Genomic DNA, 25525 nt, shown 5'->3' with positions numbered 1-25525 from the left:
CATTGTAGCTATTGTATTACAAACAGAGGCTTACTTTAGCATTGTAGCTATTGTATTACAAACAGAGGCTTACTTTAGCATTGTAGCTATTGTATTACAAACAGAGGCTTACTTTAGCATTGTAGCTATTGTATTACAAATTGTAATGTAAGTGCTGCTGATTTTTTGTTGTAGTTTTTTGTTGTTGAATTTTACCCCTTTCTCTCCCCAATTTCGTGGTATCCAATTGTTGTAGTAGCTACTATCTTGTCTCATCGCTACAACTCCCGTACGGGCTCGGGAGAGACGAAGGTCAAAAGTCATGCGTCCTCCGATACACAACCCAACCAAGCCGCACTGCTTTTTAACACAGCGCGCATCCAACCCAGAAGCCAGCTGCACCAATGTGTCAGAGGAAACACTGTGCACCTGGCAACCTTGGTTAGTGCGCACTGCGCCCGGCCCGCCACAGGAGTCGCTGGTGCGCGATGAGACAAGGATTTCCCTACCAGCCAAGGCCTCCCTAACCCGGACGACGCTAGGCCAATTGTGCTTCGCCCCACGGACCTCCCGGTCGCGGCCGGTTACGACAGAGTCTGGGCGCGAACTCAGAGTCTCTGGTGGCATAGCTGGCGCTGCTGTACAGCGCCCTTAACCACTGCGCCACCCGGGAGGCCGTGCTGCTGATTTTCATCAGTACAGTAACGCTTATTACTGAATATTTCCCCCATTACTGACCAGCTCTCCTCATTACCCAGAGGGCCAGTTTCATGGCTGTTACGTCATAGCCTTGCAGAGATGGCATGTTTCTCTGCAGAGAAAAAGAGATAGAAACAGCTGTAGTTAACCGATAGATGGTGTGTGTGTGTGTGTGTGTGCGTGCGTGCGTGTGGTGTGAGAGAGAACGATTTGTCAGATAGCAGTTGATTGAGTGTGTATGGGAGCCACAGCTCATCTGAGTTGGCCCCATGTGGGAGAAATAGCCAGTAAAACGAGGGCCAGATTTAAAGTGATGTGTTCAGTGCTGCTGCTAAGGTTCACCAGGGGACCAGTACAGTAAATGACAATAGGGATGGAGGATGGAGGGAAGGAGGGAGGGATGGGTAGTGCCAGTGTGCAGGTAGAATTTGAGAAATGAACAGATTTCCCGCCTAGAGTGAGAGATGGGGGGGAGGAGGAGAGGGGAGGAGGAGGAGAGGGAGAGTGGGTATGCCTGAGCAGCTGTGGTGTGAGAGATATGAAGTTGAAAGGAGATTGGAGAATGGAGAGGCAGGGGGGGGGGGGGGGGGGGGGGTAGGCCAGATGAAGTATCTCCCTTTCTCCCCTGTGGTAAAGAAAATGGGGTAAATGGAATGAGCCGGTATTTTTTATTTATTTTTTATTTCACCTGTATTTAACCAGGTAGGCTAGTTGAGAACAAGTTCTCATTTGCAACTGCGACCTGGCCAAGATAAGGCATAGCAGTGTGAACAGACAACACAGAGTTACACATGGAGTAAACAATTAACAAGTCAATAACACAGTAGAAAAAAGGGGAGTCTATATACATTGTGTGCAAAAGGCATGAGAAGGTAGGCGAATAATTACAATTATGCAGATTAACACTGGAGTGATAAATGATCAGATGGTCATGTACAGGTAGAGATATTGGTGTGCAAAAGAGCAGAAAAATAAATAAATAAAAACAGTATGGGGATGAGGTAGGTGAAAATGGGTGGGCTATATACCGATGGACTATGTACAGCTGCAGCAATCGGTTAGCTGCTCAGATAGCAGATGTTTGAAGTTGGTGAGGGAGATAAAAGTCTCCAACTTCAGCGATTTTTGCAATTCGTTCCAGTCACAGGCAGCAGAGAACTTGAACGAAAGGCGGCCAAATGAGGTGTTGGCTTTAGGGATGATCAGTAAGATATACCTGCTGTAGCGCGTGCTACGGATGGGTGTTGCCATCGTAACCAGTGAACTGAGATAAGGCGGAGCTTTACCTAGCATGGACTTGTAGATGACCTGGAGCCAGTGGGTCTGGCGACGAATATGTAGCGAGGGCCAGCCGACTAGAGCATACAAGTCGCAGTGGTGGGTGGTATAAGGTGCTTTAGTGACAAAACGGATGGCACTTTGATAAACTGCATCCAGTTTGCTGAGTAGAGTGTTGGAAGCAATTTTGTAGATGACATCGCCGAAGTCGAGGATCGGTAGGATAGTCAGTTTTACTAGGGTAAGTTTGGCGGCGTGAGTGAAGGAGGCTTTGTTGCGGAATAGAAAGGGGTGTGAGGTGTACAGTATGACAAATGGACCAAACCATCCCTTGTAGGTGGGGGTGGTTCAGTCAGAGTTCCAGCCTCAGTCCCTCACTCCATTGCCCCAGCCCTCCTACCTGCAATGATGGATAGCCCGAACGTTTACCCTTTTACCTGCTTGCATTCTCTCTCGCTGAGTGATTGGGGCCGAGAGGGGCAAAGGGGGTTGAGAAGGGGGTTTAGTAAGCGACCGCGTGTCGGGCGAACCGGGCTTGGCCTCCCCAAAGCACACTGTGTAGGATAAGACAGATTCCCCCTAGCGATCGATAACCAAGCACACACACACACGCACACACCCCAATGGCCTAGCTTCCCAGCCTAAACATCCCTGGGCTATTAATGGTCCATTTCCCCATCTTTTCCTCTCTAAGAGCCCCCTGCTCTGTCCCCACAGAGTTAAACACAGACTGAGATTAAAGAGAGAGAAGTCCTTTAAACTCAGGAGAGCAGGAGAGCAGGAGAGAGAGAGAGAGAGAGAGAGAGAGAGAGAGAGAGGACAGAAACTAGGGATCAGGGGAGAGAGGGAGAGGAATCGGAAGGAGACAAAGAGATAGAGAGAAGAACAGAGGAACAGAAGTATTTATTTCTCCTCATGTGAATCATATTCACCCCCGGTTTCATTATACAACATGTTTTTTTATACTTTTGAATGCAGAAATGCCTTATTATGCCTTAATGCCTGTTGATTTAGCCAGAGGCATGCTGTGCTGTTGGGCTCAACACTTTTCTCTTTCAAATAGAGACAGTTAAAAGATGAAGACAACAGATTTAATGCGTTTGGATTTGGGCTTTCCTGCGATTCCAACCGTGTCCCTTCCTTCTCTCGTCTCTCACGGCCCACGCAAAGCCAGGGATTTCTGCTGCTCCAGGGCTAACATGTGCTCTTTTTAACTCCTCTCTCTCTCTCTCTCTCTCTCTCTCTCTCTCTTTCTCTCTCTTTCTATTCTCTCTCTCTCTCTCTTTCTATTCTCTCTCTCTCTCTTTCTATTCTCTCTCTCTCTCTTTCTATTCTCTCTCTCTCTCTCTCTCTCTCTATTCTCTCTCTTTCTATTCTCTCTCTTTCTATTCTCTCTCCCTCCCTCCCTCCCTCCCTCCCTCCCTCCCTCCCTCCCTCCCTCCCTCCCTTCCTCCCTCCCTCCCTCCCTCCCTCCCCTGAACTCTTTTAAACGTTCTAAAACATCCTATGACTAGTGTACTTTGGATTAGCCCCTAGAAGCGGTCCCTTTGAATTTGGGCGCGTGGGGATATTTTAAGGTGATCGGTAGTGTAGGGCAGCTGTTACATGGAGGATTAACAGCTTCTAACGTGTTTTACCTCAGCCGGTATAACACAGCAGCTGTGGACCGCCACATACACACACACACACACACACACACACACACAGAGAAGAGAGGCGGTGACCCAGTTGTGGCAGCAGGTGGGTTGGAGGTGATTTGAACGAGGTGTAAGGGGGGTGTAATGGAGAGGGTACTTCAGCTATTTGCACATATGATCCCCATGTCAATAAAGACCCTTTTAATTGAATTGAATTGAATTGAGAGAGAGAACTGACAGTGAGAATGTCATGCAAAGATTAGGAAGTTCCATCATAAATCTCACAAAAATGCCCGCCCCTCCCCTCTCTCCACCCCCCTACCCCTCTCACTCCCGCTCTCCCTCCTCTTCTGTCTCCCTACTTGTCTCTGTCTCAGTCTTACACCTCTGTAATATGCTCAGACACAAGGTGTTTGCAGAGAGAAGAGGTTGATGTGCCGAGAGAAATGCATTTCCATACCGAGCAGTGCGCCTCTCTCGGTCTCTCCTTTTCACCTTTCTCTCTCTCTCAATTCAATTAAATTCAATTCAAGGGCTTTATTGGCATGGGAAACATGTGTTAACATTGCCAAAGCAAGTGAGGTAGATAATATATAAAGGTAATATATAAAGTGAAATAAACAATAAAAATTAACAGTAAACATTACACATACAGAAGTTTCAAAACAATAAAGACATTACAAATGTCATATTATATATATACAGTGTTTTAACAATGTACAAATGGTTAAAGGACACAAGATAAAATAAATAAGCATAAATATGGGTTGTATTTACAATGGTGGGTGTTCTTCACTGGTTGACCTTTTCTTGTGGCAACAGGTCACAAATCTTACTGCTGTGATGGCACACTGTGGAATTTCACCCAGTAGATATGGGAGTTTATCAAAATTGGAATTGTTTTCGAATTCTTTGTGGATCTGTGTAATCTGAGGGAAATATGTCTCTCTAATATGGTCATACATTGGGCAGGAGGTTAGGAAGTGCAGCTTAGTTTACACCTCATTTTGTGGGCAGTGAGCACTCTCTCTCTATCACTTCTCTCTCACCTCTCTCGCTCTCTCACCTCTCTCTCTCTATCACCTCTCTCTCACCTCTCTCTCTCTCTCTATCACCTCTCTCTCACCCCCCTCTCTCTCTATCATTTCTCTCACCTCTCTCTCTCTCTGTCACCTCTCTCTCTCACCTCTCTCTCTCTCTCTCTTTCTCTCTTTCTCTCTCACCTCTCTCTCTCTCTCTCTCACCCCTCTCTCTCTCTGTCACCTCTCTCTCAACTCTCTCTCTCTATCCTCTCTCTCATGTCTCTCTCTCTCTCTCTCTGTCTCTCTCTCACCTCTCTCTAACCTCTCTCTCTCTCTCTATCACCTCTCTCTCTCTCACTTCTCTCTCACTCTCTCACCTCTCTCTCTCTCTCTCTCTCTCTCACCTCTCTCTCACCTCTCTCGCTCTCTCACCTCTCTCTCTCTCTCTCTATCACCTCTCTCTCACCTCTCTCGCTCTCTCACCTCTCTCACCTCTCTCTCTCTCACCTCTCTCTCACCTCTCTCGCTCTCTCACCTCTCTCTCTCTATCACCTCTCTCTCACCTCTCTCGCTCTCTCACCTCTCTCACCTCTCTCTCTCTCTATCACCTCTCTCTCACCTCTCTCGCTCTCTCACCTCTCTCTCTCTCTATCACCTCTCTCTCACCTCTCTCTCTCTATCACCTCTCTCTCACCTCTCTCGTTCTCTCACCTCTCTCTCGCTATCAGCTGTGACTGTAAACAGAGAGACACATGAAGTGCCTCAGCTTGTACTGGAGCTCTATATCCTCTCCCACCGCCGTTGTTCTTTGCCCTTCCTCTCTCTCTCTCTCTCTCTCTCTCTCTCTCTCTCTCTCTCTCTCTCTCTCTCTCTCTCTCTCTCTCTCTCTCTCTCTCTCTCTCTCTCTCTCTCTCTCTCTCTCTCTCTCACTCACTCACTCACTCACTCACTCACTCACTCACTCACTCACTCACTCACTCACTCACTCACTCACTCACTCACTCACTCACTCACTCACACACACACACACACACACACACACACACACACACACACACACACACATTTGCTCTCCTCCCTTGCTCTCCGCCTGTCTAGCGAAGTGTGTGTGTTTCAGGGCGTCTGAGCCAGGTAGGCAGAGGAAGCTCTCTCGCCTGTTCCATTTGATGCGTCGGGAAACATTTCAGTGAAGCGAGTGCTTCCGAGGTGCGGCAGAACTCTCCCGCATGTCAACGCTCTCCTCTCCTCCTTGTCATCCCCCTCTCCCTCTCTCCATCCCTCCCTCTCTCCATCCCTCCCTCTCTCCATCCCTCCCTCTCTCTCAGCTTGTTCTGGTGGAAAGATGGGAAAATTGTACATTCAGATCTTGGCACAAAGCACACAAACAGGGGCTGCAAACACACACACACACACACACACACACACACAAACACCCGGCGGCGACACACACACTGCCTCCTTTTCACACGCCACACTATTGTAATTCCATAATCATCACGTGGCTCCGGAGAATGTGGAATCAGAGAATACATGTGTTCCCTGAATGCTTACACACACAAACACACACGACACCCACACATACACACACACACACACCTATCACATTCCGGTGCTTTATCCCCCTTGGTAATCTGTTTACGGGGTGACAGGCACGTCAGGGGAAAAGTTAATTGAAATCGGTACTAATCTGATGATGACACGCACACAGCTACAGAAAGTAGTCCTCGTCCCCGTCGTCACCGTGGCGATAGGCCCAGTCAGCCAGTCAGGTTGCACCTTGTTGTGTTGTGGCAGGGAGCGGAGGGAGTCAATGAGTTAAGGCTACTTCATTTCATGCCTCTTGGTTCTGTTAAGCTGCTTGGTGTGTGTGGCGTGTTGATTGGTAATCTGACATTTCATATGCGCCTCACTGACTCACTCACCACAGATCTGGTTCTGCTTGTTTGTGCCTCCCTATCCCCTCCCCCCCTCTTCTCTCATTATCTATCCTTCTCTTTCCTCCCCCCTTCTTCCCATCTTCTCCTTTCCTTCTCTCGCTCCTTCCCCTTTTCCTCCGCCTTTCCTCCACCACTATCTTTTTCCTCCCATCTTTCCTTCTCCTCTTTCCTCCCCCTCCTCGTCCCCCCTTCTCTCTCCTTTACTCCATTCTTCCCTTCTCCCACTATTGTGAATGAGAATTAGTTCCTAACTAAATTACGTTCAAATAAAAACCAACAACAATGAAACTAATCTGCTCTCTCCGTCTCCTCTTCTCACAGGATGGCTACTATTCCCACCGCCCCAAGGAGAAAGTCAGAGTGGACAGCAACAATGAGAACTCTGTGCCCAAAGACTTTGAGAACATAGACAATAGTAACTTTGGCGCCCGTTCGCAGCCCCAGCGCCAGCCCCCAGGGGGCGCTAACAGTAACAAACGCAGGGAGAGGCTGCAGGAGAAGGCCCATGCCGAACAGGCAACCTGGAAGGATAACGCTCCGATTCTCAGCCGGAGCTCCAACGAGGTCCTCCAGTACGGACGAGCCGTAGCCCAGAATGGCTCACTTCCTGTGGGCCCGAAAGCGGTTGGAGCCGGGGTGGACTCCAGGAACCACCACAGCCGCTCTTCACAGCCACAGAGCCAGGATCAGGCTCAGACTTACCCCCAGTCGCAGTCCCACCCCCAGACTCAACATAGACACCAACACCCGCATCAAACCAGGAAGCAGGCGACTGCGGCTCCATTGGAGGTTGTTTACGACCAGCCGCCAAAGTGTGAGATCAGTGGGAAGGAAGCCATTTCAGCTCTGTCCAGAGCCAAGACCAAGGAGTGCCGGCAGCAGATAGCTGAAGTGTACTGTAGACACAAGGAAGGTCAACTGATGCCTGAGAAGGTCACCCGCTACTGTCCCATAGAGGGTGAGTTAATAGATATACTGTCCCATAGAGGGTGAGTTAATAGATATACTGTAACATAGAGGGTGAGTTAATAGATATACTGTTACTGTACCATAGAGGGTGAGTTAATAGATATACTGTTACTGTAACATAGAGGGTGAGTTAATAGATATACTGTTACTGTAACATAGAGGGTGAGTTAATAGATATACTGTTACTGTACCATAGAGGGTGAGTTAATAGATATACTGTTACTGTACCATAGAGGGTGAGTTAATAGATATACTGTTACTACTGTTACTGTCCCGTAGAGGGTGAGTTAATAGATATACTGTTACTGTACCATAGAGGGTGAGTTAATATATATACTGTTACTGTAACATAGAGGGTGAGTAAATAGATATACTGTTACTGTACCATAGAGGGTGAGTTAATATATATACTGTTACTGTAACATAGAGGGTGAGTTAATAGATATACTGTTACTGTACCATAGAGGGTGAGTTAATAGATATACTGTTACTGTACCATAGAGGGTGAGTTAATAGATATACTGTTACTGTAACATAGAGGGTGAGTTAATAGATATACTGTTACTGTAACATAGAGGGTGAGTTAATAGATACACTTTGACTGTCCCATAGAGGGTGAGTTAATAGATATACTGTTACTGTACCATAGAGAGTGAGTTAATAGATATACTGTTACTGTACCATAGAGGGTGAGTTAATAGATATACTGTTACTACTGTTACTGTCCCGTAGAGGGTGAGTTAATAGATATACTGTTACTGTAACATAGAGGGTGAGTTAATATATATACTGTTACTGTAACATAGAGGGTGAGTTAATAGATATACTGTTACTGTACCATAGAGGGTGAGTTAATAGATATACTGTTACTGTACCATAGAGGGTGAGTTAATAGATATACTGTTACTGTACCATAGAGGGTGAGTTAATAGATATACTGTTACTGTACCATAGAGGGTGAGTTAATAGATATACTGTTACTGTATCATAGAGGGTGAGTTAATATATATACTGTTACTGTAACATAGAGGGTGAGTTAATAGATATACTGTTACTGTACCATAGAGGGTGAGTTAATAGATATACTGTTACTGTAACATAGAGGGTGAGTTAATAGATATACTGTTACTGTACCATAGAGGGTGAGTTAATATATATACTGTTACTGTACCATAGAGGGTGAGTTAATAGATATACTGTTACTGTATCATAGAGGGTGAGTTAATATATATACTGTTACTGTAACATAGAGGGTGAGTTAATAGATATACTGTAACATAGAGGGTGAGTTAATAGATATACTGTTACTGTAACATAGAGGGTGAGTTAATAGATATACTGTTACTGTAACATAGAGGGTGAGTTAATAGATATACTGTTACTGTACCATAGAGGGTGAGGGTGTGAACTGTTTGGGTACACTGGGTGTGAACCGTTTGGGTATACTGGGTGTGAACCGTTTGGGTATACTGGGTGTGAACAGTTTGGGTATACTGGGTGTAAACCATTTGGGTATACTGGGTGTGAACCGTTTGGGTATACTGGGTGTGAACAGTTTGGGTATACTGGGTGTGAACCATTTGGGTATACTGGGTGTAAACCATTTGGGTATACTGGGTGTAAACCATTTGGGTATACTGGGTGTAAACCATTTGGGTATACTGGGTGTGAACAGTTTGGGTATACTGGGTGTGAACCTTTTGGGTATACTGGGTGTGAACCTTTTGGGTATACTGGGTGTGAACAGTTTGGGTATACTGGGTGTGAACCTTTTGGGTATACTGGGTGTAAACCATTTGGGTATACTGGGTGTGAACAGTTTGGGTATACTGGGTGTGAACAGTTTGGGTATACTGGGTGTGAACCTTTTGGGTATACTGGGTGTAAACCATTTGGGTATACTGGGTGTGAACAGTTTGGGTATACTGGGTGTGAACAGTTTGGGTATACTGGGTGTAAACCATTTGGGTATACTGGGTGTGAACAGTTTGGGTATACTGGGTGTAAACCATTTGGGTACACTGGGTGTGAACAGTTTGGGTATACTGGGTGTAAACCATTTGGGTATACTGGGTGTGAACAGTTTGGGTACACTGGGTGTAAACCATTTGGGTATACTGGGTGTAAACCATTTGGGTATACTGGGTGTGAACAGTTTGGGTATACTGGGTGTGAACAGTTTGGGTACACTGGGTGTGAACCATTTGGGTACACTGGGTGTAAACCATTTGGGTATACTGGGTGTAAACCATTTGGGTACACTGGGTGTAAACCATTTGGGTATACTGGGTGTAAACCATTTGGGTATACTGGGTGTAAACCATTTGGGTATACTGGGTGTAAACCATGTGGGTATACTGGGTGTAAACCATTTGGGTACACTGGGTGTAAACCATTTGGGTATACTGGGTGTAAACCATTTGGGTATACTGGGTGTAAACCATTTGGGTATACTGGGTGTAAACCATTTGGGTCTTTCATATCATATAAAAACAATTGCTAGAACATTCTGTTTGTTAGTCAATCATAGTAATAGTGTAATCATCGTGCGACAGCTTCATAGAGGCTCCTTTGAAACATGTTGTTTGTTTTGTCGTCATGGTCTGTGTATGTACTGTCAATGTCTGAGTCCCAAATGGCTCTAATCCCTTTATCGTCCACTTCTTTTGACCAGGGCTCATAGGGTTCTGCTCAAAAGTAGTGCACTATGTAGGGAATAGGGAGCCATTTAGAGCGTATACCATCTCTTTTTACAGCAGGAAAATACAATATCCCCTGAAGCTGAAATAAAATCTGTTTTGACTTAGGCACACAAACACAACCATTTATGCACACACACACACACACACACACACACACACACACACACACACACACACACACACACACACACACACACACACACACGCACACAAACACGCACGCACGCACACACAACACACACACATTTATGCACACACACAGATGTATGCATATACACACACACACACAGATACACAGATATACACACACGCACACTACACTTACTGTTGTTTTACTGCTAATAATTCCAATTCATATCAAAGTCAGGCAAGAAATGTGTTTCTTGGCTGATGAGAAATTTGCGTGAGAGAATGGAAGACATTTTTTGTATTTACACCAAATTGCTTTCCAATTTTCATTCTGTTCAGCCAAGCTGGCCACAGAAATGCATGTTCGCACACACACACACACACACACACACACACACACACACACACACACACACACACACACACGCACACACATGCACACTTACAACCACACACAGACAGACGGATACACACAGGAACGCACAAACTATTTCGCTTTCTCACCCTCTTCCTTTCTCTCTCTTTCTCTCTCTCTCTTTCTTACTCACAAACACACACAACACCGCAAACACACCGCGTACACACAATTTCCCAAGTACACTGGTTGAACATCTGCAGGTTGGCAGAAGACTCCTGTAAACAAAATCTGTGAGCTTGCCACCATCAGTGGGCACCATGCATCAATGTTTAAAGAAACAACACACGCACACACGCACGCGCACACACACACACACACACACACACACACACACACACACACACACACACACGCACACACACACACACACACACACACACACACACATTGATGTTGTGTAGCTGAACACACACACGCACACACACACACTAGTCACTTATAAGTGCACTACTTTTGAATAGGGCGCCAACACACTTTGACTGCACCTTGTGAGTCCACCTTGACTGCACCTTGTGAGTCCACCATGACTACACCTTGTGAGTCCACTTTGACTGCACCTTGTGAGTCCACCATGACTGCACCTTGTGAGTCCACCATGACTGCACCTTGTGAGTCCACTTTGACTGCACCATGTGAGTCCACCATGACTGCACCTTGTGAGACCACCTTGACTGCACCTTGTGAGTCCACTTTAACTGCACCTTGTGAGTCCACCATGACTGCACCTTGTGAGTCCACCATGACTGCACCTTGTGAGTCCACCATGACTGCACCTTGTGAGTCCACTTTGACTGCACCTTGTGAGTCCACCATGACTGTACCTTGTGTGTCTACTTTGACTGCACCTTGTGAGTCCACCATGACTGCACCTTGTGAGTCCACCATGACTGCACCTTGTGAGTCTACCATGACTGCACCTTGTGAGTCCACTTTGACTGCACCTTGTGAGTCCACCATGACTGCACCTTGTGAGTCCACCATGACTGCACCTTGTGAGTCCACTTTGACTGCCCCTTGTGAGTCCACCTTGACTGCACCTTGTGTGTCCACCTTGACTGCACCTTGTGAGTCCACCATGACTGAACCTTGTGAGTCCACCATGACTGCACCTTGTGAGTCCACCATGCCTGCACCTTGTGAGTCTATTTTGACTGCACCTTGTGAGTCCACCATGACTGCACCTTGTGAGTCCACCATGACTGCACCTTGTGAGTCCACCATGACTGCACCTTGTGAGTCCACCATGCCTGCCCTTGTGAGTCCACTTTGACTGCACCTTGTAAGTCCACCATGACTGAACCTTGTGAGTCCACCATGACTGCACCTTGTGAGTCCACCATGACTGCACCTTGTGTGTCCAACTTGACTGCACCTTCTGAGTCCACTTTGACTGGACCTTGTGAGTCCACCATGACTGCACCTTGTGAGTCCACCATGACTGCAACTTGTGAGTCCACCTTGACTGCACCTTGTGAGTCCACTTTGACTGCACCTTGTGAGTCCACCATGACTGCACCTTGTGAGTCCACCATGACTGCACCTTGTGAGTCCACCATGCCTGCACCTTGTGAGTCCACCATGACTGCACCTTGTGAGTCCACTTTGACTGCACCTTGTGAGTCCACCATGACTGCACCTTGTGAGTCCACCATGACTGCACATTGTGAGTCCATCATGACTGCACCTTGTGAGTCCACCATGCCTGCCCCTTGTGAGTCCACTTTGACTGCACCTTGTGAGTCCACCATGACTGCACCTTGTGAGTCCACCATGACTGCACCTTGTGTGTCCAACTTGACTGCACCTTGTGAGTCCACTTTGACTGGACCTTGTGAGTCCACCATGACTGCACCTTGTGAGTCCACCATGACTGCACCTTGTGAGTCCACCATGACTGCACCTTGTGAGTCCACTTTGACTGCACCTTGTGAGTCCACCATGACTGCACCTTGTGAGTCCACCATGACTGCACCTTGTGAGTCCACCATGACTGCACCTTGTGAGTCCACTTTGACTGCACCTTGTGAGTCCACCATGACTGCACCTTGTGAGTCCACCATGACTGCACCTTGTGAGTCCACTTTGACTGCCCCTTGTGAGTCCACCTTGACTGCACCTTGTTTGTCCACCTTGACTGCACCTTGTGAGTCCACCATGACTGAACCTTGTGAGTCCACCATGACTGCACCTTGTGAGTCCACCATGCCTGCACCTTGTGAGTCCATTTTGACTGCACCTTGTGAGTCCACCATGACTGCACCTTGTGAGTCCATGATGACTGCACCTTGTGAGTCCACCATGACTGCACCTTGTGAGTCCACCATGACTGCACCTTGTGAGTCCACCATGCCTGCACCTTGTGAGTCCATTTTGACTGCACCTTGTGAGTCCACCATGACTGCACCTTGTGAGTCCATGATGACTGCACCTTGTGAGTCCACCATGACTGCACCTTGTGAGTCCACCATGCCTGCCCCTTGTGAGTCCACTTTGACTGCACCTTGTAAGTCCACCATGACTGAACCTTGTGAGTCCACCATGACTGCACCTTGTGAGTCCACCATGACTGCACCTTGTGAGTCCACCATGCCTGCCCCTTGTGAGTCCACCTTGACTGCACCTTGTGAGTCCACCATGACTGCACCTTGTGAGTCCACCATGACTGCACATTGTGAGTCCACCATGACTGCACCTTGTGAGTCCACCATGCCTGCCCCTTGTGAGTCCACTTTGACTGCACCTTGTGAGTCCACCATGACTGCACCTTGTGAGTCCACCATGACTGCACCTTGTGAGTCCACCATGACTGCACCTTGTGTGTCCAACTTGACTGCACCTTGTGAGTCCACTTTGACTGGACCTTGTGAGTCCACCATGACTGCACCTTGTGAGTCCACCATGACTGCACCTTGTGAGTCCACCATGACTGCAACTATGTTCTGTACAGCAATGTAAGTGAGGATACATATTCCCCAAGATATAAACCAACGCTTGTCTATCAGTGAATAAGCTCATGTCGTCTCCCTAGACCAGGGCTGTCCAACCCTCTTCCTGGAGATCTACCATCCTGTGAGTTTTCAGTCCAACCCTAATTTAACACACCAGATTATACTAATTAGCTGATCCTCAAGACCTTAAATAGCTGAATCAGTTAAGTTAAATTAGGGTTGGACTGAAAACCTTCAGGACAGTAGATCTCCAGGAAGAGGGTTGGGCAGCCCTGCCCTAGACTCACCATCGTCATCCCACTCCAACTGACAGTTTGATCAAAGGAGACGGGGGAAATTGAAAAGGGCTTAATCCTGGTGGCGCCGTGTAACACGGACGGCTAAATTAAATCACTTTTTCTTTTTCACTCCCTCTGTCTGTTCTGTCGTCTGCCACAATGTTGTTCTCTCTCTCTCTCTCTCTCTGTCTCTCTCTATCTCTCTCTCTCTCTCTCTCTCTCTCTCTCTCTCTCTCTCTCTCTCTCTCTCTCTCTCTCTCTCTCTCTCTCTCTCTCACCATGTCTCTGATGCACCAATCTGAATTTGAGGCGCTAACCTTGTTAGCTCTCCCTCTCACTCTCTCCCCATGTCTCTGATGCACCAATCTGAATTTGAGGCACTAACCTTGTTAGCTACAAATTGTCCAATTTGATTTCATCGGTATTCTGTCCTTGAAGAGTTGTCTGGGTTAGCGCATAGCCGTTAGCGCCGGCTCCATAGGATATGAGAGGGTATATATTAGCATTAGCAGAGCCTCTATATGCTAGCTGGGCTATTGTCTAATGTCTACATGGTTGTAATATGTTGGATGGAACTGACATCATCAATGGTTGATGTCAGTTGTCAGCCAATGACCTTGCATGTTCGGTCACCCCTAAATACGTAGCCGGTAACATCATTCGAGGCTTAGTCACTTGTTTGCTGATTAAAAAATAAAACCTCATTTATGTTCTATAAGACCTACATCTAGAACAAAGAACAAGATAGTTATACTCAGTCAGGTGAGACTTTGGTTGGATCCTTCGTTGGTACTGAGCAGATGTTGCATTAAAGGACTTTAATATCGGAAACTAAAAGGACATTTCTGCTCCTCTCCTCTTCCAACCTCTCGCATGACTGGTTGAGATGGACGGCCATGACTTGCTGAAGTTACACAAGATGGAGAGAGAGAGAGAGAAGAATGAAATGATGGAGAGAGAGAGTGCTGATAGCAGATGAGGGAGAGGCAGTTTGAAAGATTGATGGCGATAGGAGAGAGGAAAAAGAGGGATATGGCAGTCTGGCATTTTTAGACCTATCACGTCCCTGTAGGTGTAGAGACACACAACACATTGGCTCATTAGTTCAGCTAGCTAGCATATCACAAGCCTCAAAGTGCTTGGTGAAGCGCTCCGCCAATTAGCCTAGTGCCATGCTAGCCAGTGAACCTCCCGAGCTGCCTACCAATTACTGTTCAATCTGACACACACGCTCCGTCTTTCACACACACACACACACACACACACACACACACACACACACACACACACACACACACACACACACACACACACACACTTTCAAAACTCCATATTAATAGGCAGGATCATTAGGACCTAACTATGAATAGAACGATAATTCTTGGCAGGGAATTGGCTGATTGAGTGATGGACAGGAGGCATGGCCAATTGGAGTCACGGGAGCATGAATGTAGCCCCACCCCTGTTGTTAGGCTTTAAATACAAGCCCGCAAAAGGTCCTGCCCTTCAATTGAGATAATTACAGGGCAGCAGTAAGAGCCTAGCTTGTCCAGACACAGGGAGGAAAGAGCCAGAAGGGGAGGGGCACCTTGTGATCTTTTTACCCCTGGGACAGCATACTCTAAGGGGGTTGAAACACTTACCATGTCCCCCGCTGCTGTAGACACAGGGGAGAACCGGGAGGGGCGCCTTGTAGCCTTTTTACCCCTGGGACAGCACACCCTAAGAGGGTGAAAGCACCCACCATCTTCTCCCCTCTTTTCTGCCCATCCAGGGACCATAGCGAGTCGTGACATGGTCCACCACTGCCGTCTGGGAAACCAAGTCCCCTGCCCTCACAACACAGAGGACCAGATTACTGCTATTATCTCCTGAACAACCTTGTCCTCTCTGTCGTCAACAAACATAACGTCTCAATAAAGCTCTGTGTTTCCTGTAACTCCATAGGCCCTGTGAACACAAAACAACCACCATATGTAATAATAGTGCTGGATTGTATTCCCCTAATACTTATTTGCTGATGGAGAACACAATACAAGACCAACAGAGAGGCTCTGAGCGGAAATCTTTTTTTTAAGGCGTTTACTATTAGAATGAAAGAAACCACTATATGAATCCGTGTGGCTTTTTGAATGGTTTCTGGAGAGAGCTGGAATTGTTTGATTGTGTGGTTGTGAGTTGGAATAGTCATTGTCTACTTACTTCCAAGTCTTATTCTGGGAGTGTGGTACAGAGCAATGATGACACACTATCAAGTGAACTCCACCCCAAACCCAAATGAATGGTTCTAGGGTTCCTATTCCTATCTTGTGCCCTTGCTGGTCATGGTTCAAATAACTCAATGGTCACATAGTGAATGAAACTCATCTCCTTGTGACATGCTTCTTCTTCTTCATAGTATGCACAGTAACAGCACAGTAACGTTGGAGTCACTGCCCCATATGTTCAGTACACCTTCCAGTGTATGAAGTGTAGACGATGAAACCTAATGTGTGTGTTATTATTCTGTCCACGTAAGGCAATTGTCAGCGTCTGGGAGGAAGACTCGTCAGAGAGTTCTACATACAGGTACATGTTTTATTCTCTGTATGAATGACTAACAACCTGTCTCTGTACGGTATCCTTGTGTTGTTCAGGTAAGGCCAATGCCAACGTGGCGTGGGAGGAGGACTCGTCAGAGGGCCCACCGTCGGCCCCCGTCAGGATAGCCTTCGTCCTGGTGGTCCACGGCAGAGCCTCACGACAGTTCCAGAGACTTTTCAAGGCCATCTACCACACCTCACACTACTACTATATACATATAGACCAGGTAAGACTATAGACTACCATCTACCACCTCACACTACTACTATATACATATAGACCAGGTAAGACTATAGACTACCATCTACCACCTCACACTACTACTATATACATATAGACCAGGTAAGACTATAGACTACCATCTACCACCTCACACTACTACTATATACATATAGACCAGACTATAGACTATAGACTACCATCTACCACACCTCACACTACTACTATATACATATAGACCAGGTAAGACTATAGACTACCATCTACCACCTCACACTACTACTATATACATATAGACCAGACTATAGACTATAGACTACCATCTACCACACCTCACACTACTACTATATACATATAGACCAGGTAAGACTATAGACTACCATCTACCACCTCACACTACTACTATATACATATAGACCAGGTAAGACTATAGACTACCATCTACCACCTCACACTACTACTATATACATATAGACCAGACTATAGACTATAGACTACCATCTACCACCTCACACTACTACTATATACATATAGACCAGACTATAGACTATAGACTACCATCTACCACCTCACACTACTACTATATACATATAGACCAGGTAAGACTATAGACTACCATCTACCACACATCACACTACTACTATATACATATAGACCAGGTAAGACTATAGACTACCATCTACCACCTCACACTACTGCTATATACATATAGACCAGGTAAGACTATAGACTACCATCTACCACACCTCACACTACTACTATATACATATAGACCAGGTAAGACTATAGACTACCATCTACCACACCTCACACTACTACTATATACATATAGACCAGGTAAGACTATAGACTACCATCTACCACCTCACACTACTACTATATACATATAGACCAGGTAAGACTATAGACTACCATCTACCACACCTCACACTACTACTATATACATATAGACCAGGTAAGACTATAGACTACCATCTACCACCTCACACTACTACTATATACATATAGACCAGGTAAGACTATAGACTACCATCTACCACCTCACACTACTACTATATACATATAGACCAGACTATAGACTATAGACTACCATCTACCACACCTCACACTACTACTATATACATATAGACCAGGTAAGACTATAGACTACCATCTACCACCTCACACTACTACTATATACATATAGACCAGGTAAGACTATAGACTACCATCTACCACCTCACACTACTACTATATACATATAGACCAGGTAAGACTATAGACTACCATCTACCACCTCACACTACTACTATATTTATATAGACCAGGTAAGACTATAGACTACTATGTACCACACCTCACACTACTACTATATACATATAGACCAGGTAAGACTATAGACTACCATCTACCACCTCACACTACTACTATATATATATAGACCAGGTAAGACTATAGACTACCATCTACCACCTCACACTACTACTATAAACATATAGACCAGACTATAGACTATAGACTACCATCTACCACACCTCACACTACTACTATATACATATAGACCAGGTAAGACTATAGACTACCATCTACCACCTCACACTACTACTATATACATATAGACCAGACTATAGACTATAGACTACCATCTACCACCTCACACTACTACTATATACATATAGACCAGACTATAGACTATAGACTACCATCTACCACCTCACACTACTACTATATACATATAGACCAGACTATAGACTATAGACTACCATCTACCACCTCACACTACTACTATATACATATAGACCAGGTAAGACTATAGACTACCATCTACCACCTCACACTACTACTATATACATATAGACCAGGTAAGACTATAGACTACCATCTACCACCTCACACTACTACTATATACATATAGACCAGACTATAGACTATAGACTACCATCTACCACCTCACACTACTACTATATACATATAGACCAGACTATAGACTATAGACTACCATCTACCACCTCACACTACTACTATATACATATAGACCAGACTATAGACTATAGACTACCATCTACCACCTCCCATACTACTATTTACATATAGTCCAGCCTATGGCAGCAGATTGACGAGGGCGGCATTTTCTGAGCTAAACTGACCAAGACGCAACTCCATCAACAGCAAATAAAACCTCACATAATTCTGCACAAAAACAATGGCAAATTCTTTCAACCAATTGGCAAATTGACTTTTTCGGTGACGCCACCCTTTGATAAGCAGCGCCCACTTTGTGGAATATTTTGCTCGTCCATTCCCACTGCGCCGCCCCAGGGTGCTGTTGGAGAGATGCATCTCTGCAGCGCTCCAACAACGTTCAATCCCAAAAAATGATCTAACATAACGTAGCAGATATAGAAAAGGCTGGAGATAAAATGTATGTGTCCTTCTATAGCCTGCAGGCTGGAGATAAAATGTATGTGTCCTTCTATAGCCTGCAGGCTGGAGATAAAATGTATGTGTCCTTCTATAGCCTACAGGCTGGAGATAAAATGTATGACAATGTCATACACTTTTTAACCTCTTGTACGTTTCTCCGATCAAATAGCCTAACCTAAATGGGGCTCAATGACACAAAAAAGGAGTTGTCATGTTAACAAGCGACATATCCTAAGAACTGGACAGGTCAAAGTAAGATGGACAATATGGAATCACAACTGTTGTCCAGGAGTTTCACCACATTGTCATGGTCAGCGGTTTGTAAGTTTCTCTCCGTCCATTTATGATGAGCAGATCACAATGAAAATGAAATACTTCTGCATTTCCCGCTGTGTAAACACATTGCAAATAGGTTGGTGACAACTCCTGATGAAGTTGGGAAGCTACTAGCTGAAATTCAGAGCATAAATAGCCAAATTGATTCGTCACAGGATTCAGGACTAATAAAGCCAATGCGACAGCCTGTTTTACTAACTGTGGTTCTACCACATGGATGAGCATTCATACATTTCCATTGCTGGCCGACACCCCAGTAAGCACAAGCCGTTGTCTTTTGGACCTGTCCGGATGTCATTTTTTGGTGTTCAACAAATGTTATTTTACCTTTATGTAACTAGGCAAGTCAGTTAAGAACAGATTCTGATTTTCAATGACGGCCTAGGAACAGTGGGTTAACTGCCTCGCTCAGGGGCAGAACGACAGATTTTTACCTTGTCAGCTTAGGGATCTACCTGCCAGCCCATTATGGTAGGCTAACCACATAGATGGGCATTCATAAAATTCAATTTCAGGCAACACTGTAGGCTACACCTCGGTAATCATGGACCGAAGCAGACGCCTTTTGGACATACTTTTGGGGTGCAGTTCCGGACCAGCCCTGACTTCCACAGACTTTGGTTTTTGGTCCTGTCCGGATCACCAATCATCACCAATCATAGACGTCTATTTTTTGGTCTTGCCTATGGTGGCAGAACGTCAAGGACCAGCCCTGGAATCAAGTGTGCTGGACAGTATCTCTCAAGGAACAGGGTTGGAGAGCCCTGGCCTTATACCATTATCCTATCCTACGTGGGATATTGTCTTAAACCAGGGGTGTCCAACTCATTCCATGGAGGGCCTAGTGTCTGCTGATTTTTGGGTTTTGCTTTCAATTAGGACCTAGATAACCAGGTGAGGGGAGTTCCTTACTAACCAGTGACCTTAATTCATCAATCAAGTCCACGGGTGTAGAAAAACCTGCAGACACTTGGCCCTCCGTGGAATGAGTTTTGAAACATTTTAAACTCTTCCTCTTCTCTCCCCCTCCAGCGCTCCAACTACCTTCACAGACAGGTGCAGGCCCTGGCCTCCCAGTACCCCAACGTGAGGGTGACGCCCTGGAGGATGGCTACCATCTGGGGCGGTGCCAGCCTGCTCACCATGTACCTCCGCAGCATGGCAGACCTCATCACCATGACCGACTGGAGCTGGGACTTCTTCATCAACCTCAGCGCTGCAGACTACCCCATCAGGTGACTGGGGTGGAGGTGGCAGGGGGGTAGGGGGTGAGGGTTAGGATGGTGGGGGGTAGAGGCTAGCAGCATGTCAGACCTGATCACCATGACCGACTGGAGCTGGGACTTCTTCATCAACCTCAGCGCTGCAGACTACCCCATCAGGTGACTGGGGTGGAGGAGCAAGATTTTCCAGATAGTTGACCTGCTGTGCATTCGGAAAGTATTCAAGACCCCTTGACTTCCACATTTTGTTACGTTACAGCCTTATTCTAAAATGGGTTAAATAAAAAAAATGTCCTCATCAATCTACACACAATACCCCATAATGACGAAGTAAAAACAGGTGTAGACATTTTTGTTAATTTATCACAAATAAAAAACAGAAATACCTTATTTACATAAGTATTCAGACCTTTTGCTATGAAACTAAATATTTAGCTCAGGTGCATCCTGTTTCCATTGATCATCCTTGACATGTTTCTACAACTCCATTGGACATGATTTAGAAAGACACACACCTGTCTATATAAGGTCGCACAGTTGATAGTGCATGTCAGAGCAAAAACCAAGACATGATGTCAAAGGAATAGATGAACAGAGCAAAGTATAGAGAGATCCTTGATGAAAACCTGCTCCAGAGCGCTCAGGACCTCAGACTGGGGCTGAAGGTTCACCTTCCAACAGGACAACAACCCTAAGCACACAGCCAAGACAATGCAGGAGTGGCTTCAGGACAAGTCTCTGAATGTCCTTGAGTGGCCCAGCCAAACCCCATCTTGAACCCAATTGAACATCTCTGGAGAGACCTGAAAATAGCTGTGCAGCGACGCTCCCCATCCAACTGGACAGAGAGGATCTGCAGAGAAAAATGGGAAAAACTCCCCAAATACAGGTGTGTAGTGTCATACCCAAGACGACATGAAGCTGTAACCGCTGCCAAATGTGCTACAACAAAGTACTGAGTAAAGGGTCTGAATACTGAATACTTTTGCAAAAATGTCTATAAACCTGTTTTTGCTTTTTCATTATGGGGTATTGTGTGTAGATTGATGAGGGGGGAAAATGTCATCCTTTTTAGAATAAGGCTGTAATGTAACAGAATGTGGAAAAAGTCAAGGGGTCTGAATACTTTCCGAATGCACTGTCTATGTTTAAGTACGGAAGGAACAGCAGCTGTGTTGACAGCAAATTGGTTTTAATGGAACGTCTTGGTGTTGCAGGATGTTTTGGGCCGTTTCTCCTTCGAAGCAGTCAAGCTGGTTAGGGTTGAGTGGCCAGGAGAGATACCTCTTCACATGCTCACGTCCCTGTGTGACCTGACATGAAAGGACTCTGACGTTACAGAACTGAACGCTTTGAACACCAGTTTGGTCGTGTTATGGATACAGTACCAAAAGGAATCTGAATAACTACCAGACAGTAGACACACAGCTATATAACCCCATAGGCCCTCAGGGAATCCATACTGTCACATTCACTGTACAACCACTGCAGACTTACAACAAAGACCCGAGCTAAACAACTTAAATAGATCAATCACAGTAGATCTCCGGTTCTTCTTAAGGTGATTACACATTTGTTCCCCCCGAACTCCAATCCCTCTCCTGGCTTACTTACTCAGTTGAATAGTTTACATGATGAACTGATTGCATGTTAATTGCCCCTAGGTCAATATGTATTGACTTCCCAACGGGTGGTGTTTGTGTGGGTGGTGTTTGTGTGTGTGTGTGTGTGTGTGTGTGTGTGTGTGTGTGTGTGTGTGTGTGTGTGTGTGTGTGTGTGTGTGTGTGTGTGTGTGTGTGTGTGTGTGTGTGTGTGTGCGTGTGTGCGTGCGTGTGGCACCGCCCCAGATGGTAGCCATCCTCCAGGTGCTTGGGACAGAGGCCACCTGTCTGTGGAGGTAGTTGGAATGCTGAAGGGCAAGAGAAGAAGAGTTTAAAACTCATTCCACTGAGGGACGAGTGTCACACATACACACCACTGTGAACCTCAAGGTCATTAGTCCCTCGTAGACTTCGATCACATACTTTCCCCAGATGGCCACCAGTTGCTGTAATCGCCATTGTGAAAAAGGAAACTGGACCTTGTGTGTCCAACACTTGGATCTAAGATGGAAGGTATAAAGAAAGAGGTGGTTGCCCTGGGTTGTTTTATAGTCCAACACGTGTGGTTGGTTAATATACACGGTTTGTATACACAGGCTCAGGAGACACCTACTGTTTGTGTTCACCCTGTCAGGGAAATGTTTATGTTTCTGAAAGAGCTTACTTTTACTCTGTTGCCATGTAGATATGTGCTTGTTGTAGATATTATGGGATAGTGTGCGAACGTTGAGAATAGTTCTGACTTTGATGCTCGATCATAAAAGTACAGTGTCTGTCTTTTTGTCTGTCTGTCTATGTGCTCTCAAGTGTGTGTGTGAGTGTAACTGTGCGCCCGTGCTTTTGTGTGTGTGAGTGTGTGTGTGTGTGTGTGAGTGTAACTGTGCGCCCGTGCTTTTGTGTGTGTGTGTGTGTGTGTGTGTGTGTGTGTGTGTGTGTGTGTGTGTGTGTGTGTGTGTGTGTGTGTGTGTGTGTGTGTGTGTGTAACTGTGCGCCCGTGCTTTTGTGTGTGTGTATGTGTGTGTGTGTGTGTGTGTGTGTGTGTGTGTGTGTGTGTGTGTGTGTGTGTGTGTGTGTGTGTGTGTGTGCGTGTGTGTGCGTGCGTGTGTGCGCATAATGCCTTCTGTATGCCTGTGTTTGCATAATGTGGGTGTATGCTTGCGCCTGCCACTGTATGAGTGGAAGTGTTTGTGGTGTGCTGGTGAGCCGTTTCTTTCTTCCTGTCTGTCTCCTCTTCTTCTCTTAATTTGCATGGCGGTGATGTGGTGGAGGAAAGGGCTGACACTGGAGGTTTTTATAGCCCCATGAGGAGAGAGATGGAGGGAGAGGGAGTGATAGAAGAGACAGAAGAGAAAGGGGAAAGAGAGGGGTTACATGTTGGCGTAGCAGACAGTAATATCTTCGCTTAGCAAGTGCTTTTTTGGACCACTTCTGGACCACTTCCTAATTTAGACAATATTTACATACATTAACCCACAACACTCTGGTCATCAATGCACTCCTGCTCATCTACAAGGCTGTACAGTGATACAATAAAAAATAAGAACACTCTGTGATAGATTATACTTGCCTTGGGCAGCCCTCTTCAATTCAGTTCAATTCAACTGTCATGTGAGTGTAGAATGAAGCCAACCAGTCTATGCTACAGTCATAGTACCTCTAAAATAATGAGTGCAGGGTTAGCCCTGGTCTGCTGCTATGTTGGAATCAGTGTGTCTGTATAGGCTGAAGGCTATAGGAGAGAAACAGGCATTATTCCCTGTCTAATTCTCTGATAGTGTCCTCCCATCCGAATGGATGAGCCTGAAAGGCCCAGCCCAAATACCCTCTCCCCCTCGCCCTAGTAGTGGTGTCTGTCTGTCTGCCCGGGGGGCTGGTATGGAGGGATGGAGGAGGGAGGGATAAGTTACATGGTTGTTTTGTCCCAGAGTGAGGAGCTCTTTCCAGGCTTTTCTCTTCAAGACAGGCAGTGTTGTCTTGCTTTTATCCTCTTTTCTAACCCCCTGGTTTAAATGGAACCTTTATTTAACTAGGCAAGTCAGTTAAGAACAAATTCTTATTTACAATAACGGTCTACACCGGCCAAACCCGGACGACGCTGGGCCAATTGTGCTTTGCCCTATGGGATTCCCAATCACGGCCCGTTGTGATACAGCCTGGAATCGAAACAGGATGTCTGTAATGACGCCTCTACCACTGAAGTACAGTGTCTTAGAATGTTGCACCACTCGGGAGGCCTTTACCAAAGACTGTCCCGCTGCTCTACTAAAGACTGTCCAGCTGCTCTACTAAGACTGTCCAGCTGCTCTACTAAAGACTAACCAGCTGTTCTACTAAAACTGTCCCGCTGCTCTACTAAAGACTGTCCAGCTGCTCTACTAAGACTGTCCAGCTGCTCTACTAAAGACTATCCAGCTGCTCTACTAAAGACTATCCAGCTGCTCTACTAAGACTATGCAGCTGCTTTAACAAAGACTGTCCAGCTGCTCTACTAAAGACTAACCAGCTGCTCTACTAAGACTGTCCAGCTGCTCTACTAAGACTGTCCAGCTGCTCTACTAAAGACTAACCAGCTGCTCTACTAAGACTGTCCAGCTGCTCTACTAAAGACTAACCAGCTGCTCTACTAAGACTTCCAGCTGCTCTACTAAGACTATGCAGCTGCTCTACTAAAGACTATCCAGCTGCTCTACTAAAGACTAACCAGCTGCTCTACTAAGACTATGCAGCTGCTCTACTAAAGACTATCCAGCTGCTATACTAAGACTATCCAGTGGCTCTACTAAAGACTAACCAGCTGCTCTACTAAGACTGTCCAGCTGCTTTACTAAAGACTATATAACTTCTTTACTAAAGACTATCCAGCCGCTTTACTAAAGATTATCCAGCTGCTCTACTAAAGACTATCCAGCTGCTTTACTAAAGACTATCCAGCTGCTTTACTAAAGACTATACAGCTGCTTTACTAAAGACTATACAACTGCTTTACTAAATAATATATAACTTCTTTACTAAAGACTATACAACTGCTTTACTAAACAATATATAACTTCTTTACTAAAGACTATACAGCTGCTTTACTAAAGACTATACAACTGCTTTACTAAATAATATATAACTTCTTTACTAAATAATATATAACTTCTTTACTAAAGACTATCCAGCTG

At 45.7% G+C, this 25525-nt stretch overlaps 1 protein-coding gene across 1 annotated transcript in view; it reads left to right on the top strand.

Moving 5' to 3' along the window:
- LOC110485733 (xylosyltransferase 1) overlaps positions 1-25525 on the top strand; it is a 126771-nt gene that overhangs the window by 53994 nt on the left and 47252 nt on the right. The window contains exons 2-4 of the mRNA XM_036940395.2: positions 6874-7510; positions 16633-16805; positions 20570-20772. Coding sequence (XP_036796290.2) covers positions 6874-7510; positions 16633-16805; positions 20570-20772 — 1013 coding nt within the window. The remainder of the gene's footprint in view (positions 1-6873; positions 7511-16632; positions 16806-20569; positions 20773-25525) is intronic.

Source organism: Oncorhynchus mykiss, chromosome 13, assembly GCF_057628025.1.
Source record: "Oncorhynchus mykiss isolate SJ-2025 chromosome 13, ASM5762802v1, whole genome shotgun sequence".
Classification (NCBI taxonomy): Eukaryota; Metazoa; Chordata; class Actinopteri; order Salmoniformes; family Salmonidae; genus Oncorhynchus; species Oncorhynchus mykiss.
Note: the sequence above shows the minus strand (reverse complement) of the source record. Positions and strands in the feature narration are given on the sequence as shown.